The sequence below is a fragment of the Coptis chinensis genome, chromosome 8 (assembly GCF_015680905.1).
Source record: "Coptis chinensis isolate HL-2020 chromosome 8, ASM1568090v1, whole genome shotgun sequence".
NCBI lineage: Eukaryota > Viridiplantae > Streptophyta > Magnoliopsida > Ranunculales > Ranunculaceae > Coptis > Coptis chinensis.
The window spans coordinates 57,261,262-57,280,915 of record NC_141463.1 but is presented as its reverse complement, the minus strand read 5'-3'; the positions used below and the strand labels follow the sequence as shown (position 1 = coordinate 57,280,915).

The window sequence follows — 19,654 nt, the reverse complement described above, 5'->3', positions numbered from 1 at the left end:
GATTTTTTACCCAAACTTGACATTGCTGCCAAGAACTGGATTTTTTACCCGAACTCGATATTGCTATCAAGAACTGGATTTTTTTACCCCAACTCGACATTGCTGCCAAGAACTGGATTTTTTTGACCTGGTATCGAGATGAGGATCTACAAATCACAAGGATTTTTGTTACCTAGTATCGAGATGAGGATAGTCTATAGATCACCAGGGTTTTTGTTTGACCTAGTATCGAGATGAGGATCTACAAATCACCAAGTTTTTTTTCTTTTTGTTTGACTTGTTATCAATATTTAATTTTAGAGATACAAGGATTTGTGATATTTGTATAGATATTGCTTTTGAACTTATCAATCTCTTTATTGAATGCATAACTTTGAAAAATACATCATGATACTTAGAAATATTCTTTATTGATAAAAATGCTTTCAAATTGCTTACATTTTGAGGCTTTGGTAATATTACACCTTCAGCCGTTTTTAAGTAGTAAGCTCCATTGATTCCTACTTTGTGAATGATGTAAGGCCCATCCCAGCTTGCTACTAATTTGCCAGCTCCTTTATCTTTAGTTGCTTGAGTAACCATTTTCAAGACCAAATCACCTTCTTGAAAATGTCTTTCTCTCACTTTCTTGTTGAAAGCTTTTCTGAGTTGCTGATGGTATGTATCGAGCCTTAATCTTTGTTGATCTCTTGTTTCCTTGAGATTGAGGACTTATGCTGCCATTACTTCATTATTTTGGCCATTTGTTAAGACTTTGGTTCTAGATGTCGATACCACCATTTCTGATTCCATAAGCTAATGCAAAAGGAGATTCATCCATGGTAGTTCGAGGTGTCATTCCATAAGCCCATAGAACGTTGTTTAATTTATCCACCCAGAGACATTTCTTGTCTTCCAGCTTTTTCATGATATTATCCATAATGGTTTTATTTGTTGCCTCTAATTTCCCATTACCTTGAGCATAATATGGCACAGATGTGAAATGTTTTACCTTGTATGATTCCAAGAAAGCTTTTACTTTTCCTCCCTCGAACTGTGGCCCGTTATCTGATATAATAGCATATGACAACTCGTATCGACATATTACTCTTTCGAAAAGAAAACTTATCATATCTTGCTCTTTTATGTGATGTAAGGCTATGGCCTCTACCCACTTGGTGAAATAGTCAGTGACCGCGAGCATGAATCATCTTTTACCTCTTCTAGATGTTAGAGGACCGACAATATCCATGCTCCATAGCGCAAAAGGCAATGAGTTCAATACATGGTGCACAACTCCTCAGCTGGAACGTGTATAACATTTCCATGTATATGGCATTGCATACACTTTTTAGCATAACGAAGATAATCTCTTCGCATATGGGGCCAAATATATCCTTGCCTCATTATTTTATTTGCCAATGATCTTCTAGTTGAATAGTTTCCACATTCTCCTTCGTGGAGCTTTGAAATGATTAAATGTGCATGTTGATATAGCTCATTATCAATCAATACATATCTTTGTGCTCCAGACTTGATTCTTCTAGCTTCATTTATGTCCTCAGGTACTTTATTCTCAAGTAAGTATGATATATATGCTTCCATCCATGACACCCCCAGTGTGTCGATTTTCATAACCTCTGGTTTGTCGACATCGATGCTTGGCCTCTCCTAGATGCCAAAGTGCAAAGTGCGACCCTCTATGTTTTCTAGCATCGCTGCCATATAAGCTAGGGCGTCTACATGCCTATTTTCATTTCTATTGAGGTGCTGAAGCCTTATTTTACTAAAGTCCCTCAACTTAGTTTTTATAAAACTCAAGTAATCCACCATGTTATCACATTTTGCTGAATATCCTCCATTAATCTGGCTGACAACGAGCATTGAGTCACTAAAAAGTGATAATTCTTTCACTTTAAGAGATTTGGCCATCTCGAGTCTGGCAATTAAAGCTTCGTACTCAGCCTCGTTGTTCGATGCATGGAATCCTAACGTTACTGCTATTTTGAGCCTTTGATTTTCGGGTGAAACCAATATAACCCCGATGCCACATCCCTTACTCCCAGATGATCCATCGACAAATAGTTTCCAACCATTTGTTCTAGCACATGGATCATCTGTATCGATAATATCCTCGGGCTCTTGCAGCTTTGAGAACTCCTCCTCTTCTATGCCCCAACTAGCATCCTCACATGGAAAATCAGCCAAAAATTCGACCAATACCTGACTTTTCTCTGATACTTGGTTTCGGTATTCGACACCAAATTTGTTTATTAGTACTGACCATTTCGACATTCTTTCTGATTTGGCAGTTTTCACCAGAGTTTGCTTTAATGGGAGATTCGTCATAACGATCATAGAGTGTGATTGAAAATACAGCTTCAGCCTCTGAGATGAGAATAAAAGCGCCAAAGCGTATTTATTCAGTGTTGAATATCGTGTCTCTGCCTCGAGCATTGTTTTTCTTTGAAAATACACCGGTCTTTCAACACCCTTTTTAACTTTTGCCAATACCGAACTTATAGCAAATTCTGACACATCCAAATAGAGAAGCAAACTTTCTCCCTCATCTGGCTTTGTAAGCGTCGGGATTTCTTGGAGATATTTCTTTAATTCAAAAAATGCTTCTTCACATTCTTCATTCCAATAGAATTTAGTATTGTTTTTAAGCAACTTGAAAAGCGGCTTACATCGATAAGAGGTTCTGGATATGAATCTGTTGAGCGTAACTATTCTTCCAGTCAGCCTTTGTATCTGTTTTCTAGTTGTTGGAGATGGCATTTGCTGAATTGCTTGTATCTGATCAGGATTAGTGTCGATGCCTCGCTTGGTAACAATATACCCCAAGAATTTTCCAGAACTAACCCCGAAAGTACACTTCTCTGGGTTAAGCTTCATGTTAAATTCTCAAAATATTCGAAATACAGTATCGAGGTCCTTCACATGATTTTCAGCTTTCATAAACTTTATAACCATATCGTCGATATAGACCTCGACAATTCATTTTATAAGCTTTTTAAATATTTTCTCCACTAACTTTTGATAAGTAGCTCCTGCATTTTTCAACCTAAATGGTATTCTGATGAAACAGTATATACCTCCATTAACGACGAACGTCGTTTTGAGTTGATCTGTAATAGCCATTAGAATCTGAAAATATCCCGAATATCTATCGTAGAAATTGATTAATTCGAAACCACCTGTTCGATCAACCAACTTATCTATCCTTGGCATCTGATAATGATATTTAGGACACTTCTTATTTACATCGGTAAAGTCAACGCAAATTCAAACTTTACCATTCTTCTTGGGCACTACTACTATGTTTGACACTCATTGAGAATGATCCATTTCTCTAATTATGCCATTATTTAATATCTTTTGTATCTCGGCTTGCACCGCTTCTTCATACATTGGTCTAACCTTTTGATACTTTGATGGATAGGAGTTGCATTTTCTTCCATATTCATCTTGTGTGAACGGATAGCTGGGTCGATATCGGTGAGGTCCGACATTGACTACGCAAAAAAATCCTGATTTTCTTTTAAAAAGACCATCAACTCATTTCTTATAGTGGCAGACATTTCTGTACCAATGAACGTATGATGCTCACTTTCTGTTGTACCAATATCAATTTTTTCCACTACCTCTATTGCTTTTCTTTCCCAGGGTTCTTCATTTTGCTTTAGCTCTTGTGTGAACTTTACTTACTTATGTATCTGCATATTGGTGTCGGTAGGTAAAGCTTGATGTAACTGCTACTTATAGCTTTCCAAGACGCCTCTAGTGTCTTGGCTTTTTCCCTCCATCATCCCCTTTACAGTGATAAAATTACACTTTTCTGACTCCGACTGATCCCCCCTAATTTCGTGCAAGCCATACATTGTGGGAAATTTGATTACCTTGTAAAATGTACTTGGGATAGCACACATATCGTGTATCCACTTTCTACCAAGTATTGCATTGTGATCGGAGTGATGCTTTATGACCACGAACTTTGTCATCACTATCTGAGGACCCGCTCGACTGGCAATTTTATTTTTCCCACGGGTTTGGTAGAGCTTCCATTAAACCCAAACAAACTGAATTTTGGTGGCTTTAGATGAGTCTCATCGAGACCAATGCTTGTGAATGCTTTCCAAAATAAAATATTTACAGAACTACCACAATCCACGAGTATCTTTTGCACATCATATCCAGAGATACGCAAAGTGATTAATAATGCATTATCATGTGGCAACATCACCTTAGATAGGTCATCTGGTACGAACATAATTGCTCCTGGGATGCTAGCCGATACCAGACTCTGATTTACTGGAACAGGCTCGACATTGACCTCGAGCACTTCTTTTACCGTTGAAATCTTTCTTATTTTCTCTCTCATGATTTTCTTCTGTGGTATTTCCCTTTTGTAGATCATATTTATTACTCCAAGGGGTTTATCGTGTATTGTTGCAGTTTTTGCGGGTCTGACATCAGCCCTAAATTCTCTTAACTTCCCATCCTTCATTAGTCTATCAATTTCTTTTAATAATTGCAAGCATCTGTTTGTCTCATGGTTCTCAATCTTGTGAAATTGACAGTAAGGCTTGCCCTTCATCTCCCTAAGAGTGTATTTTGGCTAGGTCACGAAATTTTCTTTTGCGATCCTCCTTAATATATCTTCCGGTGTGGTATTGGTGACGATGAAATTATTGGGATCTAGCTCTTCTTTTAGTGTCCTCTCATATTTCCTTCTTTGTTGTGGTTGATTATCCCGATTTGTATAATTCTCATGAGGTCTTTTATTATCTGACCTCGAGGGATCTCGACTCTCGTGTCGATCTCCATTATCTTTGTCTCTCTTTCTTGTCTCTGGCACTTGAAATACAGTTTGCACAGTGGCTGCATTTATTCCTTCTTCCACTCTAATATCTCTATCAACTTTGTCATACAACTCTTGTAGACTTTTAACTTCTTTTCGCAAGAGATATTTATGCATATATGATCCAGGTATCACACCTATCTGGAAAGCCATTGACGGCTGTCATTTCAGATTCATCAAGCCTCTTGACCGATTGAGTTTCGGCCTTGAATCTCGCCAAGAAATCCTTCAAAGACTCCTTTTTCCCTTGTTTCAATTGGAATAGAACCGACACCTGTTTCGGCTTCACCCTCTGATGACCATAATTGGTGAGGAATCTTTCTTCGATTTCACGAAAACATGAAATGGTTCCCTTAGGTATTGTACAGAATCACTTCAATGCTTTGCCTTAAGGCTCGAAGAAAATGATCGACATAGTACGGAATCCCAATACTCCGTTTCGTGATAAATTGAGAACTGGTGTCGATAGCTAAAGAGATGGTCCATTGGGTCAGTGGTCCCATCATACTGGGTGAACTTTGGATTCTTGAATTTTGGAGGTAATGACACCCTTTTTACTTCCTTTTTCAATGGGTTTCTACTTACATCATCTGCCAATTTACGAATCGAAGTTGATACCTTTTCTAGGAGCTTGTCCCCAAATTGCCTCTGCATCATCTCCTGCACTATTTCCCTCTTCCTCTTGCACAACCCTTGGTGTCGATTTCAATACTGATTGAACCTCTTTGAGGTGGCTTTTTCTCACTTCCTTGATATGACTCTTTTTCACCACTGGAGTGCCTAAACTTGACTCCTCGCCATCTTTCTCGTACATAGCATCTACTGCACGCTTCTCATTCTCTTCTCTCATAGCTTTGTTTTCAGCCATTAAAACTTTGTTCATCTGCTTTTCCAATTCTTCCAACCTTCTTAACAAGGCTTTTAAAGATACCTCTTCTTCATGTATCTCATCTACTTCTTCCATCAATCTACTTACCGATCGCCTTGTTCTTCGTTCCTCATTCTTGGAAGCTGCTTGAGAAGTACTCCCTTCATTAACCATCATCATTTTACATGATGTAGCACGCTTTGGAGGCATCTTGACAAGAAAATGAATACCTCCTTAAACAACTTCACTGATCTCACAAAATTTTCTTGAACATAACCAATTATTCAGTATCTCAAAACTTTTACCCTTGGATTCGATCTTCAAAGAAAGAAGAAAAGAAATATCTTTTCTTGTATTTGAATCACAGATGGCGCCAATGTAGTGATCAAGTATCTTTTTCTAAGATCAGCTATGAATTGAATAGATTTGGATTGAATTGATAATTGGAAAGAAATGAAACTCAAGCTTTTGTATTCATCATTAATGGTGGTTACATACAAAGTCTCTCTCTCTCTCTCTAGTTTTACAAATATTTCTGTAATGAATCCAATCTCCTTTTTTTCTCTTGATCATCGCTTTATATAGTCTTCTAGCTATAGTGGTACCCAATCCTATCCTGACGCGTGTCCATTCTCATTCTTCTCCTTCCTTTTCCTGCTTGTTCCTATAACACATAAACTTATGCACAAAATACCAACAATCATGTCGATATTTCAAGTTAGTTACGATATTTGGATTGGAATATCGGGTTGACGATATTTGCCCACGACACCAGCAACAAAAGTCACTAACTTATCAGCAACAAAGTTTGCTTCCCTGTAGCTCCATATAATTCTATGTTGAACTTCTTTTAATAGGTCTCTAATATCTGCAAGGATGGTGCTCACCGCGATAGGAATTTGGTGATCATTATGGCAAACAAGGTTCTTGAGTAAAGAGCAATCAGTTTCTATGATCACCATATCTAAATTCTTCGCGATAATAACCTGTAGTCCAATTTTAAATGCCAAGAATTCTGCACACATAATTGTAGCATATGGTATTGGCAGAGCAACACCCATAATGAACTTACCGGCATCATCTCTAATCACACAGCCAGCACCTGCAACACCATTATTCAGTGCGGATCCATCCGTGTTTAGCTTGATCCAGCCAAGAGGAGGTGGTGTCCAACCAATGTTAATAGTGACTTCATTTCTCCGAGACCTTAAATTGCCATCCCCAATCTTATTCATCAGCTCCACTAGTTTCTTCATTTTGATAATACATCTCAATGGATTTTGTATTCTTCTATTAAACTTGACTTCATTTTACGCAAGCCAAATGAACCATAAAGTAGCTCCCTTGACCATGAAAAATTGCTCAGCATCATCAGTATCGAAGAAACACTTCACCATCATATTTATCCAATCATACATGTTGGTACAACTCCTAGTATTAATAGTATGTCCTAGGTCAATCCCAAACCAAACTGCTCTGGCAAAGTGACAATTGACGAAAATATGCACTGGGTTTTCCTCACATTCATTGCAAAGTGTACATGTTTCATCGACCAAGAATCCTTGACTTCTCAAGATGTCAGCCGTTGGGATCACATTCTGTAAGACTTGCCATAAAAAGAATCTTATCTTATAAGGTAGATTTAGCTTACACACTTTCAAAAAAATTGGTATCTTGTTTTTGTAATTGCTATCTACCCATTCCAGCATGCACTTATAAACACTCTTGACAGTGTAGTTTCCATGCTTATCAGGTGCCCAAAATTGAGTATCTCGAGAGGCATTTGGTGAAAGAGGAATAGACATAATTCTTCTTGCATAGACTTTTGGCAAGAAGAGATTGACTAGTTGATAATTCTACTATTTAGTTACAGGATCCACAAATTCATTAACTCTATCAAGGTTGCAACCACCTGGTTGACTTAACAAAGGCAATTTTAAGGGTGTCTCTGGTATCTAAGCATCATTCCATGCATGTATATATGGAAAGTCCATTTCCCACTTTCCATTGTATCTCCAATTTTAATAGAGATTTTAAATAATGCATTGTTCTCCAGACCTTAGATGCAGTGGAGTAAAGAGGAGCGCACATGAACTTTCCACCCAGGAAATATTTATCTCTTATTTGTTTGGCCCAAAGAGATGTAGGATTGCATAGTTGCCACACTTTCTTTCCCAATAGTGCCAGATTTTGCATTTGCAAGTCTTTGATGCTGAGGCCTCCAGATACAATCGGACTACAAGCTAGGTCCCAAGAAAAATAGTGAAGCTTCCTTACACCAACTTTATGTCCCCACAAAAAACTTCTTCTGATATGGTCCATCTCATCAATCAGCTGAAAAGGTAATTTTAAGCAATACATGGCATGTGTAGGTAGGGCAGATAAGACATAATTGATTAGTGTCAATCGGCCACCCTTAGAAAGAACATTTGTTTTCTGGCTGGTAAGTCTGTCATGAAACTTTTGAATGATTTTCCCATAGCTTGACACAGTGGTCCTTCCTAAGTTGGAAGGCACCCCTAGATATACAGGGAATTTGCTGAATCTTGGAGGAAATGCCTTGTGATGAATCAATTGAGACTTTGTTCTATTAATGCATTGCCCTGAAGCTTCACAATACCTTCTAAGTAAATGATTAAGAGCATGTGCTTCGTCAACAGAGAAACACCCAAAAATCAAAGCATCATTTGCATACATAAGGTGGGAGATAGGAGCTGTATTCCTCGATAGTTTTGTTCAGCAAATAATTAAGGCTCCAGGACAAACTGGGTTGCAAAGATGGTATTTCCTATTATTGCTTTTGAACCCAACTCTTTAGTTCTGTTAATAAGTCACAACGAACGAAAGCTCAAAAGCCAGCCACCATTAATTGTTAGTTTTACATACAACCTCATCTCACCATCCACCTTTGTTAATTTAAGAAAACTAACATTTTTAAACACGCACAACTTTAAATTTCTTTCAATACCTGATTTAAACTCTAATCTACAAAATTTGAAATCCCTAATTTTTAACAATTTGAGAATGAGAAGTTTGGATCAACATAATGATGAAGATTTAGGAAGAAATGAAGATGCATACAATGAAAAAGATGAATTATCATTAAAGGTAAAACCCTAGCTTTCGTGATTTATCTTATTTATATTTTTATTGTATGTAAATATATGAGTCAGTTGTCTAAAAAAATTAGAATAATAATTTGTAATTGGCATGTTGTTATTCAATTTTTACTTTTATTTACAACTAATTTGAGCAACAAATTTACATGCATAAAGTTGTTTGCATGTTCTAACACACATGCATAATCTTATTTGCATGTGTGTTGTATTTGCATGAAATTAATGAATAAAGTATCACAAATTTTTCAGGGTTATTACATTAAAAAAGTTGATTACTTTTTCGAGAAGTTTTCAATTATTTGTATCGTATCATTGTTTGTTGGTGTAGACGAATCATTGGAATAAGTTGAAACTCAAAGTTTTTAGAGAACAAAATGGAGAAGACATATATCCAAATCTACGATGTTGCTATAATAGTAGAGAAGCAACTCACTGTAAAGAGTTGAAGTGTGCTCCAAATGATGATTATTGTCATGCATGCGCATAGTGTTTTGAATAATGAGGACACGTCAAGAGAAGTTATGAATTATGAAACGGATGATAAGCATATATGAAGAAGAAGACGATGATGGTGAAGAAAGTGATGACAATCAATAACAAAATGAAGTCAATGATGGTGGACAAAATGATGAAGAAGAAACTAATGAACAAACTAATGACGAGGTAAAACTACATTTATATTCTTTGACATGTGTACTAGTCTTTGCATGTGCATTATTACCAACATGCATACTGGAATCAAATAAGGTGTCTATGCATGTGCATTTGTTTTGTGTTTTTTTCATAGAACTTCATGCATGCATGTGTGTTAGTCTCTGCATGTGTATCACTAGAAAGAATTATGTTTTTAAAATCAATTCTAACGTAAATATTTTTGAGATAATCCTTTATGGAATAAATGATACCAAACAATCAAATACAAATCAATTTTTTTTATTTTATGACTAAACCAAAAATTGAAATAGAAATTTCCAAAACCCAAAAAGAATTAAAATATGGTGACTCGTTTATATAGGAAAGCTCCATAAATTTTGTTTCTTATTCTTTAAGTTTTTTTTTTTTTTTTTTTTTTTAATGAATTATCTCATTTTGAGAATGAGATAATGGTTTCTAACAAATTTTACCACACAAATTTTTTTAAGTTTAAAAACAATTATGGTACTCATAATAGATTATATGTCATAAAATGGATTATCTTAATCATTGCCAAACGGCCCCTATACACCTATTTTACTTGGTTTTTAACGTCTATTTATATCATGTTGCAAATTGATGAATATATATTTTTTCTAACCATTTTCGTGTTTCATGCAGGCGTCTGAACATGATTTTGTTGTTGTACCTAAAAATAGTGGAAAAAGAAAAGGAGTTGACAACAAAAGACAAGTTAGCCGAAAAGATGCAACAATGGCAAAAAAAGGCACGAAGAAAGCTCCACCCAAGAAGAGAGAAAAGCAATGAGGAATTGTGACAAGGAATGGAGAGGAGAATAAAATTGTTTCACCTATTTTGACAAAGAGAAAATGAGATTATGTTAAAAGTGAGTAACAACAGTTTCAGTGCAGTTTCTCACAAATGATTGACTTGATTGCAAAGCTGAAGAAGAACAAAGATTTTGGAGTGGCATATGTAGAAGCTATGGAGAAGACACATTTTTCTTGTATTTTTAAATGTTTCTATGAGGAAAGGTTTGGCAAGACGCATGTTCGGTTGTCCACAAATACAATTCTTCAGCTTTTGAAGCATTACTCAAGAGATATGAAAGCCTTTAAGCTTGGAGACCAACTTGTACAGCTCACAGTGGAAGATGTTGTTGTTACATTTGGGCTACCTGTAAGAGGCATTTGCATACAACGTATTGCAACAGTGAAAGGAATTCAGCTGGATAAAACAACATGGTTCATTTGAGATTATCTCAGTAGAGCGGGACGTGTATTACATAAGAAAGATATTGAAGGTGCAATCATGGAGTGTCTCAAAGCCAAAATGGAGACTGCATATGGAGCCTTTGCAAAGCTTATGGTGTTATTGTTCATGATGTCAACTGTATTCTTTGCAAACTCTAGTTTGCTTTTGTGTTTTCAATCCTCTTTTTCTCCGGCTTGCTTCTGTGCTTTCAATCTGCTTTTTCTTCAGCCTTCCAGGACCTTTCCTAACATCAAGTGGCATCATATCACAATCTTCAGGCATCTCCATAGGCATCTCAATATTTGCAATAGGATGAATATAATTGAGTGGGAGTACGATGGGGAGAAAGAAGAGATAGTGAAAGCCGGATCAATGAATGAGTATACTGAACCACCATAACTGATAATAGATGCCACTGCATGTACGCAGGGGAAACTGACAATCTGCTAGTAACGACAACTACAAGGCCTGCGCCCTATGTTGACATGATGAACTATGACATCCTCATTCTCAACCTCAAACTCAACCTCATTTGATATAACAACCCTGAAAGATCTTGCAACATCAACTTTAGCACGATAAACACTTTCCATTAAAAGGCACAACTCCGAATGCCAAGACAAACACTCACGACGGTGGTCATCAAACATCTTCATCATATTTCGACGGATATGATACAATACAACAATGTCAGGCATAAAGCATTCTTCTTTAATCCACGCATTGAAACACTCGGCAAGGGTAGAATACATCTCACCATACCTACATCCCTAAAAGCACGCATTAGCCCAATGCTCAAATGGGATCTTCACAAAGAACTCCTCAATTTTTGGCCCTCCAATTCTCTTCAGCTCAGCTATTGTAGGAGCATTAGCACACTCCAAGAACAAATTCACAACATGCAGTATACTTGCATTCCTCCCACACATAGCCGTAGACACATTGTTTTTTAGGTGCCACAAACAATAACTATGGAATGAAGTGGGGAAAACAATGGGAATGTGTTTAACTAAGCCAGCACGTCTGTCAAAAATGTGTACCTCCTATCACAAGGGACAACCAACTTCAAATTCTCCAAGAACCAACGCCAATTGTCATCTGTTTCATTAGCCACGACAGCCATGGCCACTTGAAACAAACTTCAAGAAGAAAAAACAAATATAATCAATATATACATATATATTTGGGGTATAAACCATGGTATAAAAATTGTGGCAAACAGAATCACACTTTTACCATGATATATATATACACACACGAGCAGGTTCCATTTACCACCATTTTTATACCATGGTTTATACCATCCCCTACAAGATGAGTTAAGTGCTAATAATTTTTGTGGATATGATCTACAAACCATAGATAACATCTCTACAAAAATTCATCTCATTTCGAAATTTCTAACCTAGTTAAAAATCTTTGTGAACTTTGAATATATATATGGGGTGGGATAGAGGCACAGTCATTATAGCCACATTCTAGGCACAGTGAATCCAAACCATCGATTTGTAGCCAATCCTACGGACATAGTCTATTCTAAATTACCAAAACGAAATTTTGGAAAAAAAAATTGTGAAACAAAAAAACGAAATAAACCAAAAATCGATCGAACCTTCTTCTCCAAAATTAGATCAAGAATTTTTCTCTAAAGCACTCTTCTCTCCAAAATTCGATGACTATCATGAGTGGGTTCTTTCTTTCGGTTGTGAGCTTCTTTCGTTCGAGGTAATTTCTCTGTTTCTCATTGCCACACCGACTTCTTTATTAACGTACTGTTTTCACAAGATCGGTATATTTTTCATATACTTCGATCTGATGGACTCAATTTTCTTTGCATGGCCAACGACACTTTTGGAAGTTATTATCATCTTAATTGTTGTCAAGTTTTTTTAAATTTAATTTTGTTTTATTTAATTGGGGTTTTATATGATATGGGAATTTGGTGTTAATTTTGAATTTTGAGGATCTGAATGTTATGGAGTTTTTAATTGGGAAATTGAAGCATATGTATATGATCGAAGTCAAAAACTCCATAACATTCAGTTCCTTAAAATTCAAAATTAACACCAAATTCCCATATCATATAAAAGCCCAATTAAAAAAAACAATGCTGTAAAATCCATATATTTCAATTAAATTTCTTAACAAAAAAATCCTTAGATATATATAGACTAAGGAAGCTTGTTGCATTCTCAGATGATAGTATATTAACACCCAATTCCCATATCATATAAAAGCCCAATAAAAAAAAATGCTGTAAAATCCATATATTTCAATTAAATTTCTTAACAAAAAATTCTTATATATATATATATATATATATATATATATATATATATATATATATATATATATATAGACTAAGGAAGCTTGTTGCATTCTTAGATGATAGTATATTAACACCCAATTCCCATATCATATAAAAGCCCAATTAAAATTTTTGATAACAATTAAGGAAATTGAGAAAGTGTCGTTGGGCATGCAAAGGAATATAAAATCAAAGATCGAGAAATAGAGAAATTAAGAACTATTAGCTCGAAATTTACCTCGAAAGAAACACACAAACCGAAAGAGATAACCCACTCGTGATAGTCACCGAATTTTGGAGCGAAGAAGAGAAGAGTGTTTCACTGGAGAAGATTGATGTAATTTTGGAGAAGAAGGTTTAAGAGAGAAATAGAGAAGGAGATCGATGTTTTGTTTTTTTTGTTTTGGAGATTTTTCATTTTTTTGTTTCGAAAATGTTTTTTTCCCGAAATTTCGTATTTCGTATATGGCTAATTGAGACTACCGATCTCCGTAGGATTGGAAAAGATCAGTGGATTGGAGTCATTGAGCCTAGATTGTGGCTACAGTGACTGTGCCTCTATCCCACCCCTATATATATATATACAGTCCTTCTCTAAAAAGTAGCTACTTAAGTTAACTTTAAAATAAGTACGTAAGTAAAACTTCACCTATAAAATGAATTTAAATCTATTTTTTTGTGAATATGATATACTCAATATTAAGATCATTTCTACAAAATTTTAGCTCATTTGGAAACCTCTAACATTGGCAAAAACCGATTACAAAAATTCAACATTTCTGGACCGTTAGATTTCTTTTTAAAAATGACAACAATTTTTATCTATGTTAGAAGTTTCCAAATGACCTGAAATTTTGGGAAGATAATCATTATGGTGAGTGCTTCATAACATCTATACAAAATATCAGCTCTTAATTCAACTGGTAGGATGAGATATGACTTTGTATATTTTGGGAGTGGCTCTAATGGGAGTGGGTCTATCCCTCCTATATATATATATATATATATATATATATATATATATATAAGTGAAGTTCATATAACGGGCAGGATATATATAGGGGTAGGTTCTGTTTACAACACTTTTTATACAATATTTTATACAATACCCCCCACCGGACCCTTCAAGATGTTTTAAGGGCTAATTTTTTGTGGATAAGATGTTCTCACCATGGATATGACCTCCATAAAAAATTGGATCCTTTGAACATTTCTAAGTTTGCCAAAATTGGGTTACAAAATCGATATTTCTGGACCGTTGATAAAAATTTATAGGTTGAGAGCAATTTTTCTCATGGTTAGGAGTTTTCAAATGAGTTGAATTTTTGTAGAGATGATCTCCATGGTGTGAAGATCATATCTACAAAGAATCAAGGCTTAATTCATATTTTCAAGGGGTATTGTATAAAACGTTGTATAAAAAGTGTTGTAAACGGAACCTACCCCTATATATATCCTGCCCGTTATATGAACTCCAAAGAAACTACACCATGAAAAACAATTAATTAGAAGCTGATTTTTGGTGGAGATGTTCTTCCCACAATATCGATCATCCTTAGAAAAAATCAGCACATTTGAAGATGTGGGACGTATCAAAATTTGCTTACAGTGTTATAAAATTATCGGGTCCAAATTTTTCAAATTTCAAAACAACTTTTGACAAGGTTAAATATTTTTGTTTGAGCTGATTTTTTGTATGAAGATTCTCTATTATGAGAAGACTATCTTCACCAAAAATCAGCCTTCAATTCATCTTATAAATCCACTTTTGGTGGTGGAGTTCATTTAGAGTATATATAAGGTGGAGTTCATATAACGGGCTTGATATCTATACATATAACGGGGTCAATGTAGTACCTTGACATCTTATTTTGACACCTTATCTTGACATCCAAAACCTAAAAATGAACTTACACATTAAACTAAGGGCTGATTTTTTGTAGAGAAAATCTTCCTACCATGGATAGAATCTCCACCAAAACTCATCTCAATTGGATATGTCTAACTTTATTCAAAATAGTGCTAAAATTGTAGAATGTTATATAAATATCGAATTTAAACACAACTTTTGACAAGGTTAGACATGTTCAAATTTCTTGATATTTTATGGAGACGATCTTTATTGTATGGAGAACATATTCCTAGAAAATCAGCCCTTAGTTCATTGTGTAAGTTGTGGATGTCAAAATAAGATGTCAAGTAGCCTGACCCATATATATATATATATATATATATATATATATATATATATATATATATAGTCCTTCTCAAAAAAGTAGCTACTTAAGTTAACTTAAAAATAAGTACGCAAGTAAAACTTCACTTAGAAAATGAATTCAACCCTAATATTTTGTGGTTATGAAGCACTCATCATAAAGATTATCTCCACAAAATTTTAACGCATTTGGAAACCTCTAGCATAGATAAAAATTGTTGTTATTTTTAAAAAGAAATCTAATAGTCCAGAAATGTCGAGTTTTTGCAATAATTTTTTGCCAATGTTAGAGGTTTCCAAATTAGCTGAAATTTTGTGGAGATGATCTTAATGTTAAGTATATCATATCCACAAAAAATTAAGATTGAATTCATTTTCTAGGTGAAGTTTTTACTTACGTACATATTATATATATGAAGTTTATCTTAATGTTAAATAAATTTTTTTATCTATGTTAGAAGTTTCCAAATGAGTTGAACTGTTGTGGAGATGATCTTTTATGGTGAGTGCTTCATAACCACAAAAAATTAGGCTTGAATTCATTTTATAGGTGAAATTTTATCTGCATACTTATTTAAAGTTAACTCAGGTAGCTACTTTTTAGAAAAGGACTATATATATATAGTCCTGGTCTTTGTTGTTTAGCTGGCTGATCCATAGCTTGACTTGCCGTCGAAACAAGCAGCACAGGGATGGCGCATATGCCTTTTTCTGTTCTTCGATCCTATCTTTTTCTTACATCTCATCAACCTTTCCATTGATTTATCAAATTGAAAAACCTTTATTCCCAAAAAGAGGTGATCTTCATGGTTTGTTGAACACACCTACAAAAAACTAGGTTATAATTTACGTTGTAGGTAAAGTTGTAGAGCATGGTATAAACTATCATATAAAAAGTGTGGTAAACGGAACCTGCTATATATATATAGCCAACCGATCCATGGCTTGGCTTGCCATCGAAACAAACAGCACAGGGATGGTGCATATACCTTTTTCTGTTCTTTGATCCTGTCTTTTTCCTCCATCTCATCAACCTTTCCATTGATTTATGAAATTGAAAAGCCTTTATTATATTCCCAAAAAGCCACCCCAACAGTAGATCATGTTGATTTGGTTGAGGTAGAACAACAAAAAAAGTTGCATCCGTTAAAGACCCATCACCGACAGCGAGACTAGTGCCAGCATCCTTGCCTGTTCCAGCATCCCTTAGCATTGATCCAACAGTGGCTTCACTTAACAAACAAGACCGTCTCAGATGTTCAACAGTCGCTTCAGAGCGCTGCGAAATCGAATTTAGCGACGTATCGCACGCATCTCACCTTCGAAGAGAGGGAACTTGCGCGTGCCAAATCGTTTTTTCAAGCGCATTCGGTTGCAAGAGTATATCTTGGATATGTCAATTATGTTATGGCCGGAGTTCCACTCATGGCGACCTGGTTGAATTGGGAGAAGTTGTTAGTATTATCCTGGGCCAATCTATTGGGGAACCTAGGACTTAACTAACATTAAGAACTTTTCATATCGGTGGAAAAATAAAATTCAATAAAGATTTGGTTTATCCAATACGTGTATATATATACAGCTCGGCTTCTAAAAGGACCTTAAATAAGGATCAAATCTAAAACAACCACAACTTCACCTACAAAATGATTTAAAACCTAATTTTTTGTGCATATGATCTACTAACCATAAAGAATATCTCTACAAAAATTCAACTCGTTTGATACCCTCTAACTTAGATAAAAATTGTTGTCCATTTTTTAAAAATATCTAACGGTCCAGAAATGGCTGGTTTTTGCAATCATCTTTTGCCAATGTTAAAAATTGTCAAACGAGTTGAATTTTTGTAGAGATATTCTTTATGGTTAGTAGATTATATGTACAAAAGATTAGATTTTAAATCATTTTGTAGGTGAAGTTGTGGTTGTTTTAGATTTGGTCCTTATTTAAAGTCCTTTTAGGAGTCGGGGGCTGTATATATATATATATATATATATATATATATATATATATATATATATATATATAAGCCCTTCACACTTGGAAAGCTCACCATCATTCACATGCAAACTGAAGTATGCATGTACAAACAATGTAAACAATACATATGTGAAGACAAATAAGTACGATAAGACACTATTAAAACAGGAGTCGTGATATGAAAAGATCGATCTTTTAGTATTAGCGCACAGTCCAAAACAACACCGTTAGATCGGATTGAGATATCCACTCCATGTGGGGACCACCACCTTTTCTCATAACAAGAAAAAGCATCCATGACGTCACCTTGTTTACTAAAAAGCAAGGCTAAAAAAATAAAATAAAAAAAGGAATAATAAAAAGAAAGTGACATATTAGAATTAAAATAACAAAAACTCTAAGAAACCCGAGAGATGGAGGAACGAATTTTACCGAACAAAAACAGAAAGACAACGAAAAAGACGGACCAGCCTCCTCACAGAATGATCTAGTCACTCTCTCCTCTCTCTTTCTTTATGATTCTTTTGTCTCCAATTAAATTTGTTGATCAATCCCCCTTTTTTTTTACACAAAAATCCTCTTGGTTAACATTATTGTTGTAAGAATCCAATTGATTAATTATATATGGTGAAATTGTACTTGGTAAGCAGTGTGAGTGGGTTCAATTAAATCTAATTTTTCTTAATATGAATTGAAACTTGAAAATTTTAATTGGGATATCAGATTAGATTTTCTTTATTTAGTCGTTCATTCCATATCATATCAATTATATATTAGTCCCATTTGTTGTACCATTGGGTGAGGGAAATAGGGGTAAGAAACAAAACATCTTTAGAAAATTACCTATTTGCAGCAGTGGCAATGTGACAGTAGCAAAATTTCAAGAGAGATCTTAGAGAAAGGCAAAAAGAAAAAGGAAAAGTTATGGTTTGTCTTCTTTTGATTTCTTGAAGAAGAAGCAATGACCTATTTCAATTTTGCTTATTCTTTTGTTTTTGTTTTGTGTTTTATTTTGATTAGATTTTATTAATATCATTTATTCTTTAGTCAACAAAATGACGACGACATGGTCTGGACACATGTTTTTTTCTTGTCATGATTGAAGGTGGTGGGTGGTCCCCACATCAAGTGGATATCTCAAACCAATCTTACAGTATTGTTTTCGACTTTGCTCTAATGCTAACAGATCGATTTGTTCATATCACGACTCATCTTTTAAAACAATGTCAAAATAACATACATACGTTCAACAAAAAGATAGAAGTTTTCAAATAAAACCTTGATTTCCATTTTTAGTTGGCGCCGCTAACAAACAACCTTTAAATTTAGCTTTCAAGAAAGTCCCATCCAAATAGATCATTGGGTGACAATACTATTGAACTAACCCATGGATACACGCTTCAAAACTGATAAACATCCTGCAAAACTTATGAAATCAATTTCAAGCACAATATGACTACCGGGATTCGAAGCCTTCAAAGCACCTTCAAACCAATGCAACTGATAATATGAAAGACTACCCTCGCCATAAATGTCTTTCAAAACCAACTCCCTACCAGTATAAGCATAATAGTATGATATATCAAGGTGATACTCTCTATGAATCAAGCGCATAATTTCTCTCAGCTTCATAATAGAAGAATTATCACGAATCATCTCAAGAATCAGGCTTTTTACAAGTTGACTCGAAACTTTACAATTACTAACGTCTTTACATGCAAAACCACAACTATGTTCAAGGTTAAGCTTCTTCACCTCGAAAGAACCAAACTTCAAAGCACCATGGACAACCCAAAGGCAACCAATTTCTTCTTTCTTTTTACAAATAACATGTATTCAATGCAAATCATTCTTCTTATACAAGTATTTATATCCCATCTCAATCGAGTACATGGTTAGGTTCACATGGTCATTTAAATTTCTGTCCAACATACGTAAACACCTTAGCCCAAGTCTTCGTCTTGTTTTCATAAGTAAACTCAATATCATGGTCAAGAAAAATAGAACCACCTGAGTTAGTACGCCCTTCAACCTCACAATTCCCAACAATAATAAGTGAAGAAGACAAACCCAACACTACATTAAAATCAATCATGCTTATATGCTTCGCAGAACTATAGCAAGCAATGGCTTGGAGCTTGGCATCAATTTTAATGATAGATTATTTACTATCACGAGAAATCCATACATCAAAATCCTTTGTACACAATTCATTTCACTTATTTTGGATCTTTTCCTTAATTTTAGAAACTGTTGAATCTAATCCGATAAATGTTCTAAAAAATGCTAGGCTACTCAGGCGGTGGGAAAGCACCTAGCGCCTAGGCTTTCTACGCTGCCTAGACTGGCTAGGCAGTTTTTTTCCCCAATATATCTTATAATATATATAGTAATACACATCTATACTATAAGA

The 19,654-nt window shown here is 35.0% G+C and overlaps 1 protein-coding gene and 1 pseudogene across 1 annotated transcript; both read right to left on the bottom strand.

Annotated features, from left to right (window-relative positions):
- Nucleotides 1-3,985: 3,985 nt before the first annotated feature.
- LOC147482081 (uncharacterized) lies at nt 3,986-4,579 on the bottom strand. The gene has a single exon (XM_086579187.1). It carries the CDS (start codon nt 4,577-4,579, stop codon nt 3,986-3,988), a length of 594 nt encoding a protein of 197 aa, XP_086435313.1.
- A 6,929-nt stretch (nt 4,580-11,508) lies between these two features.
- On the bottom strand, nt 11,509-19,336 carry LOC147482080 (uncharacterized; annotated as a pseudogene).
- Between the last annotated feature and the right edge of the window lie 318 nt (nt 19,337-19,654).

What these genes read in the sequence shown, in the direction of transcription:
- LOC147482081 (XM_086579187.1), bottom strand. Translation starts at nt 4,579, where the DNA reads ATGAAGGGCAAGCCTTACTGTCAATTTCACAAGATTGAGAACCATGAG.